The sequence below is a fragment of the Bubalus bubalis genome, chromosome 21 (genome assembly GCF_019923935.1).
Source record: "Bubalus bubalis isolate 160015118507 breed Murrah chromosome 21, NDDB_SH_1, whole genome shotgun sequence".
NCBI lineage: Eukaryota > Metazoa > Chordata > Mammalia > Artiodactyla > Bovidae > Bubalus > Bubalus bubalis.
Window position 1 is genome coordinate 42,735,799 of NC_059177.1, and position 20,950 is coordinate 42,756,748.

The window sequence follows — 20,950 nt, forward strand, 5'->3', positions numbered from 1 at the left end:
GACCCCCAGTTCCCAGCCGATCACGCACCCTCAGCCCTCCCCCTTGGCACCTGTAGGTCTGATCTCTGGGTGAGTGTGTCTGTTGTATAGACAGGTTCATCTGTGTCACAGTGTAGATTCCACATACAAGCGATACCGTGCGGTGTCGGTCTTTCTCCTTCTGACTTCACTTAGTATGGTGATCTCTAGTTGCAGCTGTGCTGCTGCAAACGGCATTCTTTCTTTCTTCTTTATGGCCAAGTAGTACTCCATTGCGTATATGTACCGCATCTCCTTTATCCATGCATCTGTTGATGGGCATTTCCACGTCTTGGCTGTCGTGAATAGTGCTGCTATGAACACAGGGGTGCATGGATCTTTTTGAATTATAGCTTTGTCTGGATATATGCCCAGGAATGCGACTGCTGGATCACATGGTAATTCTAGTTTTCTGAGGAATCTCCATACTGTTTTCCAAAGTGGCTACATCAACTTATATTCCCACTCGGTGTAGGATTCTCTTTTCTCGACATCCTCTCCAGCATTTGTTATTTATAGACTTTTTAATGACAGCCATTATGATCAGTGTGAGGTGACACCTCATGGTAGTTTTGATTTGTGTGTCTCTAATGATTGATTAGTGATGCTGAGCATCTTTCATGTGCCTATTGGTCATCTCCATGTCTTCTTTGGAGAGATGTCTTAGCTTATCAGTCCCCAACCTTTTTAGCATGAGGGACCGGTTTTGTGGAAGACAGTTTTTCCATGGGTAGGGGAGGAACTGTTCAGGCAGTAATGTGAGCGGTAGGGGGCGCAGATGAAGCTTCGCTTGATCAGCCTGCTGCTCACCTCCTGACGTGCAGCGCGGTTCCTACAGGTGCCAGTAGCAGTCTGAGGCCTGGGGGTTGGGGACCCCTGTCTTTGATCTTCTGCCCAGTTTTCAGTTGGGCTGTTTATTGTTGTTGAGTTGTATGAGCTGTTTGCATATTTGGGAGATTAAGCCCTTGTCAGTTACATCATTTGCAAATATTTTCTCCCATTCTGTAGGTTGTTTTTTTTTCTGCCTTTTTAAAAAAAACTGGTTTCCTTTGCTTCCGAAAAGCTTTTAATTAGGTCCGTCTTTTTTTTTTTTTCTTTTCTTAATTTCTGTCACTTTGGGAAACTGACCTAAGACAGCATTAGTACTACTTCTGTCAGAGAATGTTTTTGCCTATGCTCTCTCCAAAGTTTTACGGTATCATGTCTTAGGTTTAAGTCTTTAAGCCATTTTGAGTTCATTTTTGTGCATGGTCTGAGGGTACGTTCTAACTTCATTGATTTACACATGTTGGGATGCTGCCTTTTTGTTGGCTATCATACATGCAGCAGCCCCATTGCCAGGCATCATGGACGTTTGCTTAGCTTGATAAGCCACGGTCTGTCCTGGTTCCCCTCAACACAGACACACACTCTCACGTCCCCTTTCTGGTATCTGAGTCTACAGTCCATATTTTGTCTGGCTGCAAGTGAGTTAAAATATGCTGGAGGTCCGGGGTCCCTCCGGGTCCTTCTGCAGCTAAGAGACCAGATTCAGCACGCCTAACTGCGGCTGGGTTGAGAGCCAGCTTTCTGAAACAAGCCCCTTGGTTCTTTCCCCTCCCTCCTGCTTTCTTGTTTTCATGCTTCAATCCCTCCACAGGGTAAATTCTTCCCCGTTCAAATTTGTTGTAAAGGCGACTCTCTTCCTTTTATAGTCTCTCCAGGGACCCCATGACAAGTTTTTCTGCCAGTACAGCTTCTCCTGCCATGTCCTTTCAGCGGAGCAGGTTGGGGGCCAGGGTGGTGGGGGTGGCGGGGGCGGGGGAGGTTGGATCCTAAGGCTGTTTTGTGGGTGGCTTCTCAGACACCTCACTGAGGCCTTGAAAGGCCGCCTTGGAGATTTAGACTGAATACAGAGCTGAGGAAGTTTGCAGTTGCCATGGAAACTTCTTGTCTGGTGTTTGTGGGCCCAGATAAGCTGTTCCAGGCGTCTGTCTGCTTGTGGGTGGGGGGTCAAAAAAGCAAAGGAAAAGGGGTTTTTGTAGTTTTTAGTGCAAGCAATGGCAACCCACTCCAGTACTCTTGCCTGGAAAATCCCATGGACAGAGGAGCCTGGTAGGCTGCAGTTCACGGGGTCGCAAAGAGTCGGACACGACTTAGCGACTTCACTTTCACGCACTAGAGAAGGAAATGGCAACCCACTCCAGTGTTCTTGCCTGGAGAATCCCAGGGACAGGGAAGCCTGGTGGGCTGCCCTCTATGGGGTGTCACAGAGTCGGACACGACTGAAGCGACTTAGCAGCAGCAGCGGCAGTGCAAGCTGCAGCCCCAGCCCACGCCAGATGTGGGAAGATTCCTCAGCTCCCGCTCATGACTGCCTCTCCTGGCCTTAGACTAGTGAAAGTGTTAGTCGTATCCGACTCTTTGTGACCCCATGGACTGTTCCTCACGCTTCCCTGGTGGCTCAGATAGGTCTTCACTACCCACCTTCTTTTTAGCTCATCTATTTCCCAAGAAAATAGATTTCAGAGGGACAGGAAGGGGAGTGTGGGAGAGGTGTGCTCAGCCTCTGGAATCTCCCTCGGGTCCTCTATGGGACTGAGCAAAAACTCCAGTCCTCAGGCCCCTGTATTTTGGAGTCCTGCTGTATGGGAGAATGGGAAAGCCGCACAGACCAAGGCAGGAGGCAGCATCTTGGGATGAATCTGGCCACTGCCTGGAGTACACTCGTAACAGGCTCATTTGACCAAAAGGCCTCTATTTTTCAGTATGTAAAATGTACATGACTGAACCAGATGTGAAGTTTAACTATGGTTGGAAAAGGTTGCTCTTTTCCTGTATTTTTCATCTTGTTTTTTTTCTGATAACAAAGGCAATACATGCTTTTTTTTTTTTTTTTTTAGGCATAAACATTACAGATATACTGGGACAAAAGAGAAAGGCCCGTAATTTTATGCTGCAGAATAGTGGTTCTCAGACTCGCAAATATAAACAGACCCCTGGGGGAACTTGCTAAAATTCCACATTCCTAGGCCCCTCCCTCTTAGGTTCTAATACAGAAATCCAGAAACCTGGCCCAGTAGTTTGACTGTAACACTCATGCCCAGTGAAGGCTAGTAATGACATCTGAGATACGTCGGTCTAGAACTGACCTCTTAACAGTTCAGTGTATATGCCTGCAGGCTGGTTCTCTGTGTATATACTAACTTTATCTTGGAGGGGAAAAAAGATAGAGGAATCAGACTATGTATGATGTTGCCCTTTGATTTTTCATCAAACACGCAGTAGACATCTTTCTTTAGGTTAATCAATAGATATGGTATTGATGGCATCTCATTATAAGACGTAGCATAATTTCTTACTGATGAGGTATGGCTTGGGAAATGGTGGCTGTTGACTTCACACAGTTACATGCTCACACGTGTGTACACACACACAGCAAGACGGTGCTGTCCCAAGTTCAGGGATATCCACATCTCTGGTGTCTGCAAGTCAGCAGTAGGGGCTGAGCAGCTGGTACGGGCACAGGATACTAAGAAGCATAAGGTGAAGCCCTGCCCTCTGCTGACAGTCGGTGAGAGAGCCTGAGGGGTCTGCACACAGGCTGGACTGAAAGAAGAGCTTTAGTGGAAGAAGAACAGTGGGTCCCAACTGCCTGGGGAAAAGGGCACCCAACCGGGGGGCGTTTCCTGCCCGACTGTCCTTGGCTATCGGTTGCTCTGGTGCTGCCATCAGAACCCCCTGATAAAGGGAACACAGAGTAGGGACGGACGGCCGCAGCCGGCTGCTCTGGGCTGAGATGGGCTGGGGGTGTCTCTGCCCCGGGCGGTGAGCAGACACTCAGCAGGTCCTCCTGCCCCAGCATCCGTGTTGCTCTTCACTTGTCAGAGGACACTGGGATTGCTTCAGACAAGACACCATGGGCCCTGAGAAGTGCCGCCCCCAATACTAGTTGTCTGCACAGTGGGACACGTGGTGAGGACCAGTGACAGCGAGGAGTGGTGGGACGAGAGCCTGGTTATAGTCTCCCAGCATCAGATCTCATCAGGCTAAGCCACAGCAGGATGGGAAGCTGGGAGAGGCGCCACGCATGAGGACGTTAAGAAACAATTTAGGAAGAAGAAATAAAAGGAATGCACCTTGTTTCCAGAAAATTGTTTAACACGGGCAAATTTGGGACCCTGTAAGTTGACGTGGCTCCAGAATGGCGGGTTTGGCCAAAGCTCCCAGGACATGCAGGCCTGTCTGCCCCCACTTGCTTCTGTCTCACTCACGCCCGGCCTCCACCCATTGGCCTCCTGGCATCCTACCCTGGGGCCTCTGCACTAGCTGTCCTCACTTTGGGATGCTCCCCTCCCCACCACTCCAGCCTCCCGAAAATGTCACCTCCCCACTCTCCACGCTTCCTGAGGTCCCGAGCCTTCCCCTCTATCTTGCCCAGGCTTGCATTCATCAGAAAGTTCACCGCAGCTTGACATGTTCTTGTTTGTCTCATTTTTGGGTCTGAACCCCACCTTGAAAGCAAGTTACGTGAGCACAAGGATATGGTCTCATTTCCACTGTACCTCCAGCACTGGGCAATGGCAGGAACACAGTAGGTACTCAATAAATGTTGGTTACCTGAGGAACACAGGCCAAAGAGGATCCAAGTGCATTTTTTTATGAGTTTATTTATAATATTGTGTTAGCTTTGTTGTACAGCAGAAACTACCACAATATTGTAAAGCGACTGTATTCCAATTAATAAATGTTAGTTTCAGGTGTACAGCAGTGACTCAGTTTTTACGTGTCTCCATGACTGCATGTACATACACACATATACAAACCTGTTCTTTTGCAGGTAGTTGTCCAGTATTTTTACAAGATGCTGAATACAGTTCCTGTATTATATAGTGAAACTTTGCCCACTGTTTATTCATTTTATATATAGTGTGTATCTATTAATCCCGTACTCCGAATTCGTCCCTCCCCACCACCTCCTTTGGTAACCATAGTTTTCTTCTGTGTCTGGGAGTCAGTAAGTCCATTTGTGTTATTTTTTAGATTCCACATTTAAGTGATACAATCTAGTATTTGCCTTTCTCTGACTTACTTCAGTTAGTATGATAATCTCTAGGACGATCCATGTTGCTCCAAATCACAGTATTTTTTTTAATTATTGGAGTATAGTGGATTTACAATGTTGTGTTAGTTTCAGGGGTATAGTAAAGTGACTCAGTTGCAGATACACACAGAGCCACCTTTTTTCCAGATTCTTTTCCCATTAGGCCATTACGGAGTGCTGACCGGAGTCCCCTGTGCTCTACAGTAGGCTTTGCTAGCTGTCTGTTTTATATACACTAGTGTGTCTAGTGCCATCCTAATCTGTCCATTTATCCCTCCCTCATCCTCTAAATTTGTGTTGCACATTTGTGACTTGACTTCTGTTTTGTAAGTTCGTTTGCACCCGTTTTTTTTGGTTCCACCCCACATAAGTGCTGTCATATTGCCTTTCTGTGTCTGACTCGCTTCACTCAGTGTGACGATCTCTAGGTCCGTCCATGTTGCTGCAAATGGCATTACTTCATTTTTTATGGCTGAGTAATATTCCCTTGTATATATGTACCACATCTTTATCCATTCCTCTGGCAGTGGACCTTTCTTTTCTTTTCGTTGCCATGGGAAACAATCTCATCATCTCAATTTCTCTCTCCGATCTTTCATTGCTAGCCTCTAACGATGGACATTTAGGGTGTCTTCCACGTTGTGGGTATTTTCAATAGTGCTGCAGCAAACACTGGAGTGCACGTGTCTTGTTAAAAAATGATCAAAAGTTAGTCTATGGAAATTATGGAGGACAGAAGTTGGAAATCATTTGTGTCCTAGACATAAATGAGTTTTCATAAATACTCATGTGATTCTCATCAGATAAAAAGGCACAGTGTATTTATAATTCACTGCATCATGGATGTTATTCCTGACTGAAGAGAACTTCCAGTTTGTCTAGATATTAGTGAAAACCAAAATATCAAAATTTTTGCTTAAGTGTAACACCCCTACAGTTAAGTGCACAAATCTTACATGGTCAGCCTGATGTATTTTTTAAAATGGAATTCACCTGCACAGTCACCTGTCAGATTAACACTATGCAACCAGTGTCCACTATTCTGACTGCGATCACCACGTGTTCTCTGTGTTGAAATGTATGTAAATAGAATCATGGAGTATGTATTTTCTTGTGGCATCTGACTCTCAACATCCTTTTTTCCATGAGGCATCCATTGTTGGGGCAATCTGAGCGCAGGCTGGAAAAGAATTTCCAGACACAGTATTGCAGGGGGGAGTGAATTTATTAGGAACAAAGAGCAGACGAGACAATGTGGGCATGGCAGGTGCAGCGGGCTGGCCTCCTGACAGGCCAGGGAGAGTCGACGGTTCTCCTGAGTTAACAGCCAATTTTGTGAGTTTATAGGCTCAAGACAAAGAAAATTCCTGCTGGAAGGCTGGTATTAGGTGACTGGCTAGGGGGCTAATAGCGTGTTTACTGGAGTGGGCATATTTGCCAATTTGAAGTCAGGAAGCTTGTCAGGGATGATCAGGGGCTTTTGGCAACGGTTACAAAGGGGCCTAAATAGCTTCGGAGGTGTCGTTGGTTCTGGGCTCCACTTCTGCGGTCTTGGTACAGGGACTCGCACCTTGGCCTGGGGCAGGACTCAACATCCATGTTTTTGCAACAGTAGTTTACTCTTTCTTTATTGTTTTGTAGGGTTCTATTTGTGAAGACATCACTCTTTATGCTCCTTCTGTGTGGGTCAAGGTTTTCTTTCCCTTTTGGAGGTCGGAGGTCTTCGGCCAGCAATCAGTGGTGTTCTCTGCCAGTCACTCCACTTGCATCTCTGACATATTTGTGGAGATCGGTGAGCTCCACGGCCTGCCTTCCGCCATCTGGGTTCTGCTTTTATGTATTTAGCACTGGGAGACTAAGAAGATCTTGCTGCAATTTATGTCAGAGAACGTTTTGCCAATGTCCTTTTCTGTGAGTTTTTTGGGTACTTTATGTTGGGTCATGTTTTGTGCTTCAGTCTTTAAGCCATTTTGAGTCTGTCTTTGTAGATGGTGTGAGTCTGTCTGTGTGGATGGTTCTCCTCCAAACTCCCCTCCCATCCAGGCAGCCACATAACACTGAGCAGGTCCTAGTTGGTTATCCAATTTAAACACAGCTCTGTGTACATGTCCAACCCAAACTCCCTACCTATCCCTTCCCTCCATCCTCCCTGCCCTTCTCTCCAGCAACCAAAAGTCTGTCTCTGTCTGTAAGTTCATTCATATCATTTCTTTTTGGATTCTACACCTCAGGGATGTCATACGATATTTCTCCTCCTCTGGCTGATTTACTTCACTCAGTATTACAATGTCTGAATCCATCCATGTTGCTGCAAATGGCAAGAAATCCAACACATTTCTGTATGTCAACCTTGTGTCCTGCTACTTTGATGGGTTCAGTTGATCAGTTCTGACACTTTTGTGTGGAATCTGTAGGGCTGTCTATGTCATGTCACCTGTATATGATGATTTTACCTCTTCCCTTCTGAACTGGATGCCTTGTATTTCTTTTTCTTGCCTGACTGTCATGGCTAGGACTTCCAATACCATGCTGAATAGAAGTGGTGAGAGTGGGCATCCTTGTCTTGTTCCAGACTTTAGTGGGAGTGCTTTCAGCTTTTCACGGTTGAGTATTATGCTGGGTTTGTCACCAATGGCTTTTATCTTTGAGATATGTTCCTTCTGTACCCACTTTGGTGAGAATTTTCATCATGAACGGGTGCTGAATTTCATCAAATGCTTTTTCTGCGTCTACTGAAGTGATCATATGGTTTCTGTCCTTTGTTGATACGGGGTACCACACTGACCAATTTGCATATATTGACCCATCCTTGTGAACCTGGAATGGATCCAACTTGATCATGGTGTATGATCCTTTTATGAATTGTTGGATTCAGTTTGCTAACATTTTACTGAAGCAAAATTGCATTTTTAACGCTGGCATTCATGCTGGATGTATGCCCTGGGTCTAATCACTTCCCAGCCCACCCATACTCTTCATGAGAAAGTAGAGGTGGGAAGAGGGCCAAGCTTAAGTGGAGGTCAGCTTCCTCACTAGGGGATTAAGGAATGACAACACAGGCTAGAAAACACGTCTGCATTTCAAGTGAGCCGATTGTGAAACGAGGAGAATGCCTCTGTTATCTGTAAACACCCACACTGGCCTTCGGTATCGACATATGCTCTTTATTTTCACACTCATACACTGACTCCCTGAGACGAGATCTACCCAGCACAGACCCCACCAGGCACGGCGCTGCACGCCAGGCCCTGCACGCCATTCACACCGAGTCCAGCTCTCTCCGCTGGAAAAGTCCTCCTTGCCGTGCACTGACCGCCGGCTTCCCCTGTGTCAGCTCATCTGTGTTTCTTCTCAACCACTGTTTTTTTCCACACTTGACACAGAAACCAAGGCTCAGGGGTTGCTGACTGGCTGCCCAAGGGGCTCACACCCAGGCTGAGCAGGGATGAACACAAGGGCTGGTCCGGCCCAGAGCCCGTCAGCATCCACTTACCCACCTCCCCTGGGCACCATCCTGAGGCTCCCCACTGAGGTTCAGGGTACTGAGGAAACACCAAGGATGGAGTTGCTGGCCTGTAAGTGGGACTGGAACTGACCCAGCCTAGTTTCCCCTCCTTTTGCACCAAGAGCCGCTTTCCCCTGGGGAGTCACGCTTGGCAGCAGGAAGCCTGCCCCCCAACCCCCACCAGGTCAGGGAGGTACCAGAAGGCATTCTGGCTGACCCTCCCATCAGAAACAAGGGAAATGCCTGTGCCCGGGCCACCCTGCTCAGAACAAAGCTTGGCATGTCCTTGCCCCTCAACGATCTGACCAAATCGATACTTATTTGTGCCTGCCTCCCCGGCAGTGGGGCTCGGACACAGTGTTCCGCATGGAGGAAGTGGCCGAGCACCAAGTGTAATACCCGTTACTATAGTAACAGTTCCTTTCTAATGATACCAGAATAAACAGGAACGCAGAGCCGCCCCACTCGCTGGCTCTCTTCATCCCCAGGGCTTGATGAACCGCCCTGTGGAGGCGGCCCCTCCTGGCTCACCCGGGAGTCTGGTGGAGCGAGGACCAGCAGCGCTGCGCTCAGAAGTTCTCTTCCCAAGGACACGGGCTCAGCTGAGGAGTAAGACCGTCTCTCTTCTGTCCCCCCTGCTGCTGAGCTGGGGTGCGGTGCCAAGAAGGGGTGTGGCGGGGTAAGGAGGGCAGCCTTCCAGTGCCAGGGAGGCCGGCAGTGCGGCAGAGCTCTTTGAGCCCAGGTACCGCACTCTGCGAAATGACTCGGGTGCCTCCGGGGACCTGGGTTTGGGAAAGGGCTTGGAGAGGCCGGGCAGGGAGCACCCGGATGCAGCCTCCCCCACGCCCCGCTCTGGCTGATCTCTTTCTTCTGAATGCTCAGATGCGTCTGAGTTCATGCGTGGTGTGACCTCGTAGCAGCTGTAGTTTTCTCGAAAACCGACAGGTCAGAGGCCAGCAGACGGCCCCAGGCAGACAGCTCAGCTCAGACTCCGGAGCCTTCACTTGCTGGCCGTGTGATCTGGGAAAGACCCCTCAGCCTCGGTGTCTTCACTGGCACAAAGGGGTCTCAAGGGCACCACTTCCTCAGTCTGTCCTAAGGATTTCATGAGGTGCGGCCGCGATGCTGAGCGCAGCTCATGGCACAGGGTGAGGGCACGGCCGTGCGTTGCCCGCCTGGATTTGGCTTCAGCACTTTGCAGTGTGAGGCAAAGCTGGTACTGGGCCAGAAATCGGGGGGCTATGGGGTCGGGTGCGTCACTTTTCTGAACTGCTGCTAAACCCAGCGGTTTCCCAGCTGTGGGGCAGCCTCCGTACCTGCGTCTCTGGCCAGCTTGGACCCTGAGTGGCTCTTCACTCCACTGGTGGTAAGTCCTGCCAGGATCCCCCCACCAGAGGTACTAGTCAAGTGGGGTGGCTGGCATCATGCCACTGGTGGGCCGACACTGTGCCTTGATCAACTGCGCAGGACTCCCCCCACCCCGCGCCCCCGCTAAGGACCTTCCACGTCCAGCCCTGGACTCTGCTGTGGAACTGATTTGAAACCCTGTGTACCCACCAGACCATCTCACAAACGAGGAGGTCACGGGAGACGCAAGCAGAATGTTGAGGAAGTTTGTCTTGAGTCAGTTTGGTTGGGGGAGGCTGTGATCGAGCCGCTCTGGCGGGGGCTGCCAGGCATGGGTGGCGGGGGGCTGGAAGTGTGGAGGAGGCCCCCAGATATGCCACGCTGTGGCTGCAGGCCAGAGAAATACAAATGGGTACCCTGCCCACTGGGAGGAAAGAGGTACGAAAGTTCGGAAATGTGATGGCCACGCTCGTCACTTTTACTGAAGTCCTCTTTCTCCTTGGTCAGTAGTTCTTTTCAAAGCTTCCCTTCTCCTCTGCGCCTCCATCCCGTGAAACTCTGAACCGACGAGATCACTGGCTGTTATAAACGCGGCAGCTTGAACAGTAATGAGGAACAGGGGCAGGGGGAGGGAGAGCGGAGGAGTGAAGACTCGGACAGAACCCCGGGAGGCACGGCCACCGGCTGGACTCTCCTGGCAGCCCAGCGCGGGGCAGACAGGCCGGTGGATTCTGGCTTAAGCCCAGAGCAGTGAGGGCCCGGCCTGGGATCCCCAATGAGAGAGCGCAGAGTTCCCCAGTTAGCAGCACCGGTTTCTCACTATCAAAGGGCTCCCACTGCCTCTTTACTGGGGTTTCTCGAGTGTCCGGAGAGGAAAGGGATGTAAAGCTGCTTGGTTGACTGAGGCGATGCCTTGCACCTGGAAGACACTGCAGCGGTAGAAAGAGCACTGGCTTTGGGGCCCAAAGCTTCTGACTTTGCCGTTTATTTTGTGTATGTTTGGACAAGTAGCTTGGCCTCTCTGAGATTCAGTTTTCACATTTAGAAAATGGGAATAATAAAACAGTACCACTGGCTGCCTCCTGGGGGCGACTGTGAGATCCAGATGCAGGCGAACGAGCCCTCATCAGATGTCAGGTGTTCAACACGGGTCCCCTTAGCGGCGGTGGTAAAGAACCTGCCTGTCCATGCAGGAGACATGAGCGACGCGGGTTCGATCCCTGGCTCAGGAAGATGCCCTGGAGGAGGGCATGGCAATCCACTCCAGTATTCTTGCCTCGAGAATCCCATGGACAGAGGAGCCTGGCGGGCTACAGTTGCAGAGAGTCTGTCGTTGGCTGCCTCTGCCCCACCCCCACCACTTCAGCCTGTCCAGTCTTCACAGCATCTTGATTGTAGAGAGGAGAAGGATCCAGAAGTTAAGTACCCATCCAAGGTCACAAAGCTGCCAAGCACATTGACTGTAATCAGACCCACTCCCAAGAGCCAGTCCAGCCAGTCAGCTGAAATTACTCAGGCCAAAGCAAAAACAGCTTTTTTAAAACTCCGTGTTACCAAGTTGTCTGACTATTAGACTCACTTAGGACGTTTTTTTACTTTTTATGTCATGTTGAACTATACGTACCTTGATTTAGTTTCAGGTGTGCAACAAGGTGATTTAGTTATACACATACACACACACACACACGTGCATTTTTAAAAATTCTTTTCCCAATTAGGTTATTACAGAATATTGAACAAAGTTCACTGTGCTATACGCTAGGTCCTTATTAATTATCTGTTTTGAATGTAGCAGGGTGTATATGCTTATTTCAGTTTATCCCTACTCCCCACCTTTACCGGCTGGCAACCATAAGTTTTCTAAGCCTGAATCTGTTTCTGTCAAGAAAGTTCATTTCTATCATTTTTTTTAAGAGTCTGCATGTAAACAATATCATATGGTATCTTTCTCTGACTGATTTCACTTAGTATGATAATCTCCAGATTGATCCATGTTGCTGGAAATGGCATTGTTTCATTTTTATGGCTGAGTAGTAGTCCCTTGTATTTACGTACTACATCTTCTTTATCCACTCCTCTGTTAAACGGACATTTAGGTCCCTTCCATGTCTTGGCTACTGTAAACAGTGCTGCTATGAACATTTGGGTGCATACATCTTTCTGAATTACAGTTTCCTTCCGTTTCCCAGGAGTGGGATTGCTCTTTTTCATTTTTAAAACTTTTCAGTTTTTTGCAGAACTTCCATACTGTTTTCCAGTTTACATTCTGTAAATTGGTACATACTGTAAATTGGTACTGTACCAAATTACATTCCCACAACAATGTAGGAGGGTTCCTTTTTCTCCATACCCTCTGCAGCATTTATCGTTTGCGACTTTTCATAGTGGCCATTCTGACCAGTGTGAGGTGGGTGTCTCGTTATAGTTTTGATTTGTAGTTCTCTAATAATCAGTGATGTGCCTCTTAGCCATCTGGCTGTCTTTGGAGAAATGTCTATTTAGGTCTTCTGCCCATTTTTTGATTGGCTTGCTTGCTTTTTTGATATTGAGCTGCACGCGCTGTTTGTGTATTTTGGAAATCAATTCCTTTTCAGTTCCTTTGCAAATATTTTTTCCCATTCTGTGGGTTGTCTTTTTCTTTACGGTTTGCTTTACTGTGCAAAAGGTTTTAAGTTTAATTAGGTCCCATTTGTTTTTATTGTCATTGCTCTAAAGATGGGTCGAAAAAGATACTGCTGTGATTTACGTCAAACAGCGTCCTGCCTCTGTTTTCCTCTAAGAAAACACCGTGTTGTCTTACCTTTAGGTCTTTAAATCAATTTCGAGTTTATTTTTATCTATGGTGTTAAAGAATGTTCTAATTTCATTCTTTTACACATAGCTGTCCAGTTTTTCCAGCACTATTTATGAAGAGACTTGATTTCATTGCATATCCTTGCCTCCCCTGTCATGTTAGTTCGCCGTATCTGTGTGGATTTATTTCCGGCCTTTCTAGCCTGTTCCGTGGATGTGTATCTGTTTTGGTACCAGTACTGTACTACACTGATTGTAGCCTTGTAGTCGAGTCTGATCAGGGAGTCTGATGTCCCCCTCCATTTTTCTTTCTCAGGATTTCTTAGGGTATTTGGAGTATTTTGTGTTTTGATATACATTTTAGAACTTTTTGTTCTAGTTCTGTGAAGAATGCTATTAATAATATAATAGGAATTGCATTCAATCTGTAGATTGCTTTGGGTGGGAATGTTTCTCTTTCTGGTCTTTCATTGTTAATGTACAGATGCAATGGATTTCTGTGTATTGATTTTGTATCCTGCAACTTTACCACAGTCCTTGATGACCACTGGTGTTTTCTGGTCCCCTATAGTGTCCTGTCATCTGCAAACAGTGAGAGTTATACTTATTTTCCAATTTGGATTCCTTTTAGTTCTTTTTCTTCTCTGATTGCCATGGCTAGAACTTCCAAAACCATGTTCAGTAAAAGTGGCAAAAGTGGACAGCCTTGTCCCTCTCCTTACCTTAGAGGAACCGCTGTCAGCTTGTCACTGTTGAGTATGTTAGCAGTAGGTTTGTTTCATGTGTTATTTACGTTGCAGTAGATTCCTTCTATATTCACTTTCTAGAGAGTTTTTATCATAGATGATTGTTGAATTTGGTCGAAAGTATTCTTCAGTTTCTTACTGTCATGTATCACCCTGACTGTTTTGTGGATATTAAAAAATCCTTGCAATCCTAGGATAAATCCCACTTGATCGTGCTATATGATCCTTTTTAATGTATTGGTGGAATTGGTTTGCTAGTATTTTGTTGAGGATTTTTGTGTCTGTGTTCATCAGTGATATTGACCTGTGATTTTCTCTTGTTGTGATATCTCTGTCTGCTTTTGCTATTAACATCAGGGTGATGGTGGCCTCACAGAATGACTGGGAGTGTTTGTTGCGCTGCAGTGTTCTGGGGAATTTCAGAAGCACAGGCATGAACTCTTCCCTAAATGTTTGACGGAATGCCTGTGACGCCGTCTGGCCCTGCACTTTTGTGTGTTCGGAGCTGTTCAATCAGTTTCAGTTTTGGTACCTGTGCCTGGTCTGTTCGTATTGTCTACTTCCTCTGGTTCAGCTGGAAGACTGTACTTTTCCAAGAGGTTGTCCGTTTCTTCCAGGTTCTCCATTCTGTTGGCACACACTTGCCTGTAGTGGTCTCCTATGATCTTTTTCTTATTTCTGTGGAGTCCATTGTAACATTTTTCATTTCTAATGTTACTGATTTGAGCCTTCTCCTTTTTGTTTCTAGATGATTCTGGCTGAAGATTTATAAATTTTGTTCATCTTCTCAAAGAACCAGTTTTTTTTTTTAATTATTTTTATTATAATTGCTATACAGTGTTGTGTTTCCACTGCCCAGCAAAGTGAATCATCTATATGCATTCATATATCCCCTCATTTTTAGATTTCCTTCTCACTTTAGGTCAAAACAGAACATTGAGTTCCCTGAGCAATACAGCAGGTTCTCCTTCTTTGCCTGTTTTAAATACAGTATGAAGAGTGAAAGATGTCAAACCCAGTCTCCCCGTTCATCCCACCACCCGTCTTCCCTCCTTGGTGTCCATTTCTTCGTTCTCTACTTCTGTGTCTCTATTTCTGTTTTTCAAATAAGATTGTCTATACCGTTTTTCTATATTCCACATACATATGCGTTTATAGACAATATTTGTTTTTCCTCTTTCTTATTTCACTCTATGACAGTCTCTAAGTCCAACCAACCTCTATAAATGACCCCACTTCATTCTTTTTGATGACTGATATTCTGTTGTTTATGTACCGCATCTCCCCCCGCACTGGAGTGTAAGTTCTTTACAATGTTGTGTTAGTTTCTGCTGTACAAAAAAGTGAACCAGGGACTTCCCTGGTGGTCCAGTGGTTAAGAATCGGCCTTCAAACGCAAGGGTTCAAGCCCTGGCCAGGAAACTAGGATCCCACGTGCCACAGAGTAAGGAAGCGCACAAGCTGCAATGAACCACAGCGAAGACCCAACAGATAATACAAAAAGTGAAGCAGCTGTATGTATACATGTATCTCCTCCGTCGTGAGCCTCCACCCACCTCCAGGGGTCGTCACGGAACACCGAGCTGAGCTCCCTGTCCCATATGGCAGCCCTTCACTTGCTCTTTTATACATAGTGGCGTATGTGTCGAAGCTGCTCTCTCAATCGTTCAGCCCTCTCCTTCCCCATGTCCGAAAGTCCATTCCATGTCCGAAAGTCCATTCTCTCTGTCTGCATCTCTAGTCCTGCCCTACAAGTAGGCTCATCAGTACCACTGTCTAGATTCCATATGTATGCATTAATATAACTACTGTTTTCTTTCTGAATTCCTTCACTCTGTATGACAGACTCTAGGTTCATCTGCATCACTACTGATGACTCAATTTTGTTCCTTTTTATGGGTAATATTTCACTGTATACAGTACCACATCTTCTTTATCCAGTCATCTGTCAGTGGATGTTTGGAGTGTTTCCATGTCCTGGCTGTGGTAAACAGTGCTGTACTGCACCCTGGAGTACACGTATCTTTTTGAATTATGGTTTTCTCTGGTTATATGGCCAGTAGTGGGATTGCTGGGTCATGGCGTAGTTCTGTTCTTTTTTTTTTTTTAATGAACCTTCATAAAAACATAGTTTTTTTAAGAACCTGTTTATTTTTTTAATGAACCTTTATACTGCTCTCCATAGTGGCCGTATCAGTTTTACATTCCCACCAACAGTGCAAGAGGGTTCCGTTCTCTCCACACCTTATCCAGCGTTTGTTTGTAGATTTTTTAATGATGGCCATTCTGACACATGTGTAGGTACTACCTCATTGTAGCTTTGATCTGCATTTCTCTAATGATTAGTGATGTTGAGCATCTTTTCATGTGTTTGTTGACCATCTGAATATCTTCTTTGTAGAATGTCTATTTAGGTCTCCCACCCATTTTTTGATTGGGTTGTTTTTCTGATGTTGAGCTATGTGAGCTGTTTGTATATTTTAGAGACTAATCCTTTGTCAGTTGCTTTGTTTGCAAATATTTTCTCCCATTCTGAGGGGTGTCTTTTCATCTTATTTGTGGTTTCTTTTGCTCTGCAAAAAGCTTTTAAGCTTAATTATGCCCTACTTGTTTGTTGTTGTTTTTATTTTCATTACTGTAGGAGGGGGGTCAAAAAAGATCTTGGTGCAGTTTCTTTGAGTGTTCTGCCTGTGTTTTCCCCTTAAGAGTTTTACAGTGTCTGGCCTTACCTTCAGGTCTGTAATCCTCTTTGAGTTTGTGAGTGGTGTTAGGGAGGGTTCTAAGTTCGTTCTTTTACATGGAGCTGCCCAGTTTTCAGAGCAGCACTTATGAAGAGACTGTCTTTTCTCCATCGTATACTCCGTGCCTCCTGTGTCACGTATGAGGTGCCCATAGGCCCCTGGGGTCATCTCTGGTTCCATCCTGCCCCACCAATCTGTATTTGTGTTTTGTGCCAGGACTGCACTGTCTTGACTCCTGTGGCCTTGCAGTAAACTCTGAAGTCAGGAAGCCTGATCCCTCCAGTTCTGTTTTTCTTTCTCAAGATTGCTTAGGCTGCTTGAGTGCTCTGAATTTCCAAACAAATTTTTTTTTTTTAAGTGTTGTGGAAAATGCCATTGATAATTTGATCAGATTGCAATGAATCTGAAGACTGCTTTGGGTAGTATAGTCATTTTCGCAATACTGACTCTTCCAGTCCAAGAACACAGCATGTCTCCCCATCTGTTTGCGTCATCATTTCTTTCTTTCATCAGTATCTTACAAAGTTATCTGCGTGCAGGTCTTTGCCTCCTTCGGTAGGTTTATTCCTAGGTATTCTATTTGTTACAGTGGTAAACTGGGATTGTTTCCTTAATATCTCTTTCTGATCTTTCATTGTTAGTTACAGGAATGCAAGAGATTTGTTTATTAATTTTGTATCCTGTGACTTTGTACAAACCATTGATTAGGTCTAGTATTTTTCTGGTGGCATCTTTAGGATTTTCTATGTATAGTATCGTGTCATCTGTAAATAGTGACAGTTTTACTACTCTTTTTCCAATGTGGATTCCTTTTGTTTCTTCTCTGATTGCTGTGGCTAGGACTTATTGAACAATGGTGGACATACTTGTCTTATTCCTCATCTTAGAGGAAATGCTTTCAGTTTTTCACCTTTGAGAATGATGTTAGCTGTGGGTTTTTCATATATGATCTTTATTATGTTGAGATAGGCTCTCTCTATGCCACTTTCTAGAGAGTCTTTAATCATAAATGGCTCTTGAATTTTGTCAAAAGCTTTTTCTGTATCTAATGAGATGATCAGTCCTGAAGTACTGGAGCTTCAGGACTAATGCTGAAGCTCCAATACTCTGGCCACCTGACATTAAGAGCTGACTCACTGGAAAAGACCCTGATGCTGGGAAAGACTGAAGGCAGGAGGAGAAGGGGAAGACAGAGGATGAGATGGTTGGATGGCATCACCAACTCGCTGGACATAAGTTTGAGCAAGCTCTGGGAGATGGTGAAGGATAGGGAAGCCTGGCGTGTTGCAGTTCATGAGGTTGCAGAGAGTCAAGACATGACTTAGCATGTCTGAACAACAATGAGATGATCATATAGTCTTTATTCTTCAATTTGCTGATACAGTGTATCACACTGGTTGACTTGCACATATTGAAAGCTTCTTGCACCTCTGGGATAAATCCCACTTGACTATGATGTATGATACTTTTAATATGTTGTTGGAAATGATTGCTAGTATTGAGGATTTTTGCACACGTGTTTATCAGTGATATTGTAAATTTGTGTGTGACGTCTTTGTCTGGTTTTGGTATCAGGGTGGTGGTGGTGGACTCATAGAATGAGTTTGGGAGTGTTCCTCCCTCTGCAGCTTTTTGGAACAGTGTGAGAACGAGAGGTGTTACCCCTGCTCTAAATGTTCGATAGATTTCTCCTGTGAAACCATCTGGTCCTGGACTTTTGTCTGTGGGAAGCTTTCTCATCACAGTTTCAGTACTTGCGACTGGTCTGTTCATATTTTCTATTACTTCCTGTCAAAGAACCAGCTTTTAGTTTCACTGATCATTGGTATTGTTTTCTTTGACTCTATGTCATTTATTTCTGCTCTGATCTTTATTTCGTACCTTCAGCTAACTCTGGGTTTGCTTTACTGTTTTTTCTCTAGTTGCTTTGGATGTAAAGTTAGGTTTTTGAGATTTTTCTTGAGGTAAGATGGCGTTGCTCTTAATGTCTTTCTTAGAACTGCTTTTGCTGCATCCCACAGGTTTTGGATGTTTTCACTGTCATTTGTGGACAGTAACAATTAGGTCTGTCTGATCTAATGTGTCATTTAAAGCCTGCGTGTCCTTATTAACTTTCTGTCCGTCTGATGTTTGTGTAAGTGGGGTGTGTCGCTGTCAGTTCCCCCTTCTATGGCTGTTAGCATTTGCCTTTTATACTGAGGTGTTCTTATGTTAGTAGTGAGTGTATCCGACTCTTGCGACCCCACAGACTGTAGCCTGCCAGGCTCCTCTGTCCATGGGATTCTCCAGGCAAGAATACTGGAGTGGGTTGCCATTTCCTTCCCCAAGGGATCTTCCCAACCCAGGAATTGAACCTGGGTCTCCTGCATTGCAGGCAGATTGTTTACTGACTGAGCTATGTATATTTCAACTGTTATATCTTTTTCTTGATCTCCTGATCATTATGCATATTCTTTCTTGACTTGTGTAACAATCTTCATTTTAAAGTCTATTTTGTCTGATATAAATACTGCTATTCCAACTTTCTGTTGATTTCCATTTGCATGAAAACCCTTTTTCCATCCCTTCATTTTCAGTCTGTATGTGCCCCTCTCACAGATAGCATATGTAGAGGTGTAGAGGTCTTGTTTTTGTATCCATTCAGCCAGTCTATGTCTTTGGTTGAGGCACTGAACATATATATATGTTCCTAATGCCATTTTCTTAATTGTTTTGAGTTTGTTTTTGTAGGTTTTTTCCTTCTCTTTATTGTTCTCATCTCGTGGTTTGGTGACCATATTTAGTGCTGTGTTTGGGTTGTTTTTTTGCCTGTGTGTACCTATTGTTTTTTTTTTTTTTGCTTGCATTTCCCATGAGCTGTTGATAAAGCAGTCTATGCACACGCGCGTGCGCACACACATACACACACCCCCCATACCTTTCCTGGTGGCTCAGACAGTAAAGAATCCACCTGTGATGCAGAGACCTGGGTTCGATCCCTGGGTCAGGAATATCCCCTGGAGAAGAGAATGGCAACCCACTACACTGTTCTTGCCTAGAGAATTCCACGGACAGAGGAGCCTGGAGGGCTGCAGTTGCAAACAGCTGGACATGACTGAGGGACACTCACGTTATACATACACATACACACAAAGACAAACACACAGACAAGACTGTTTTAAGCTCCTGGTCTCTTAATTTCAAAAGCAGATCTCATTTCCTACAGTTACTGGTTTGCTATCATTTTTCCTCTTTGCAGGACTGTGGTTCTTCTTGCTTCTGCTGCGTATCCCCTGCTGGGGGAGGTTGGTCCAGAGGCTTGTGCCGCTGTCCCTTGATAGGGGGTTTTGGGGTGGGATGGTGACCAGAGCCTGCCCTCTGGTTGTCACTGCCCTGTCAGAGTTGGGGTCTTGCTTTTGGCCCCACCATGACTGTGCAGGTGCCAGCAATCAGCCCTGGTGACCCTCAGGTGTCCTTTGCACCAGGCCCCCGGAGCAGGTCCCCTGACTGCGGTTGCGTCCCGGAACCGCAGTGGCTGTGCACCTGGGCCCGCTGCAGGACCCAGGGAGGCGGTGCAGCCTCCGGCCTGGCCCGACCCCCATGTGTGTGTGTCCACAGAGAAGCTACAAAAGCCAGACCTGTTCCAGCTGCAGGAGTACAATTTCTTGAGGTGTTTCACAGGCACTCAATTTAGGAAACCAGCAACAGAGGTGGCTCCGGAAGCTCGGCTGTGGTTCCAGTACCCCCCTGCAGCTGTTCCTCCCACTGGACTCTGCTCCAGAGCACACGAGCCCACCAGGCAGGAAGGAGCTGGGGCCCAGGGGATCAGGGCGAGCGGGCCCCCCAGGGGGGCGGACGGCTCTCAAACTCCACGTCCCAGCCCCCGTGGGCACCCATGTCACACTGGGACCACCTGCGTGGCGCTCACCCTGTCCTGACGGCCACAGCCTGGTTGCTGGGCTCTTCTCCAAGCTGGCCTTCTGTCCCAGCCCATCTCCCCACCTTCTGCTGCTTCTCTGCCTCCTCCGACCTCCTGTCTTATCAGGGGATCTTTCTTGTCCTCTTAGGTGTCTGAGGTCCTCTGCTAGCTGCCTCCCAGGTCAGTTAAATCAGAATCCAGGGGGAGGATTCAGGCACTGATATTTATTAAAGTCCCTCGGATGATACAGCCAGGGTTAATATCAACTGATTTAACCAGTACAGTCCCCTGACCTCACCCTCAGTCTGGAAATACTTTAAAATGTACAAGCCAGTACTCCGGACAAGGTAATTGCCTCTGTATTGGAGCATAGATATGAAGGCTTTACAAGATTCAAAATAGTTTTTTTAATATCAGGTCCATGGGAACATTGACAGTTACTCATGAGACTTCATTACAGCACAGAAAACAAAATATAGCCATGCTACCAAATAGTTTAAGTATGTTTCTGGCAACTCACTTTCTCCTCTTTCCCTGATTTTTGTTTTGTTTCACTGTCAAATCATTTTTCCAGTATAATGAAATCTTAGCCTAATAGGGCTGTTGCCTAGTCTTGACCTTTCATGGTCAGAGTAGTGCAGAAACAGTAGCCCAAGTGAACACATTACTTCACTGGAAATCAATGGCACCTGGGAAGAATGTGCACCTACTTAAGACTCCGTTCTCCCTCGTGGCTGTGGTATGTGGATTGTTAAAATTCTAACACAAAGAAATGACCAGTACAGTTTATAAGAAGACCGCGAAAGCTCAGTCGGAGAC

The 20,950-nt window shown here is 46.1% G+C and overlaps 1 protein-coding gene across 7 annotated transcripts in view; it reads left to right on the forward strand.

Moving 5' to 3' along the window:
* FAM107A (family with sequence similarity 107 member A) overlaps positions 1 to 20,950 on the forward strand; it is a 38,029-nt gene that overhangs the window by 6,641 nt on the left and 10,438 nt on the right. The window contains exon 1 of one of the 7 annotated variants that reach the window (XM_006041371.4): positions 9,052 to 9,257. The exons of 2 other annotated variants lie outside the window; for them this stretch is intronic. In XM_006041371.4, coding sequence (XP_006041433.1) covers positions 9,101 to 9,257 — 157 coding nt within the window. In that variant the 5' untranslated portion in view covers positions 9,052 to 9,100. Of the gene's footprint in view, positions 1 to 9,051; positions 9,349 to 9,896; positions 9,973 to 20,950 lie in introns of those variants that run through there. 4 more of the 7 variants (XM_006041372.4, XM_006041374.4, XM_006041373.4 and 1 more) reach the window with 4 other exon arrangements.